Source organism: Aphanomyces invadans (genome assembly GCF_000520115.1).
Source record: "Aphanomyces invadans strain NJM9701 unplaced genomic scaffold supercont1.312, whole genome shotgun sequence".
NCBI classification, from domain to species: domain Eukaryota; phylum Oomycota; class Saprolegniomycetes; order Saprolegniales; family Verrucalvaceae; genus Aphanomyces; species Aphanomyces invadans.
The window spans coordinates 8,932-9,466 of NW_008580457.1; the positions used below are offsets into that span (position 1 = coordinate 8,932).

The 535-nt window shown below is 53.3% G+C and overlaps 1 protein-coding gene across 1 annotated transcript; it reads right to left on the reverse strand.

Moving 5' to 3' along the window:
• Window positions 1-192: 192 nt before the first annotated feature.
• Window positions 193-345, reverse strand: H310_15299 (hypothetical protein; the record flags this gene model as incomplete). Its single annotated transcript, XM_008883283.1, has 1 exon — window positions 193-345. A coding segment is annotated over one exon (153 nt), but the record flags the coding sequence as incomplete, so codon positions are not given.
• Window positions 346-535: the final 190 nt, after the last annotated feature.

A 535-nucleotide genomic window follows, 5' to 3' on the forward strand; every position in this document is an offset into this window, starting at 1 on the left:
CGCCGCGCAACGGCGTGAGGGCGAGGTGGAAGTCCGTGAGGGCAAATGTAAGGCATTGAATCCCATCGCACACGTTGTGGTTCCAGCAAAACGGTGCTTAGTAGATCATCCAGAAGAGACACATGCGTCCAAAGACTTTTCCACCAGGTCACGATCCGCGGAGACGCGGCAATTGCGGTTTACGCATCGGCGTCAAGACAACCATTCACTGCCTTCTGTTTTCGGGTGTATGGCGCGAATGTGAGCGGCCACTCCGTTGTACTCCTTGTCGAGTAAGACCGCCCACATCATGAGGTCCACGCCGAACTTCTCTCCATAGTCGTTGATGTCGAGCTCAACAGGGTCCTTGGCCAAGGAATCCACATGAACGTGCAAACGAGATCGCATGATGGTAAGGTCCGAATTGCTCGACGCAATCGTACAGGTAGACTTGGTCGCACACTATCTGCTCTTGCAGATTCGCCAACATGGCGGCGGGGTTGAAAGCCATATGAACTGATTGAGATCAAATCGATAGTAGCTTTGCTTCGTCCCT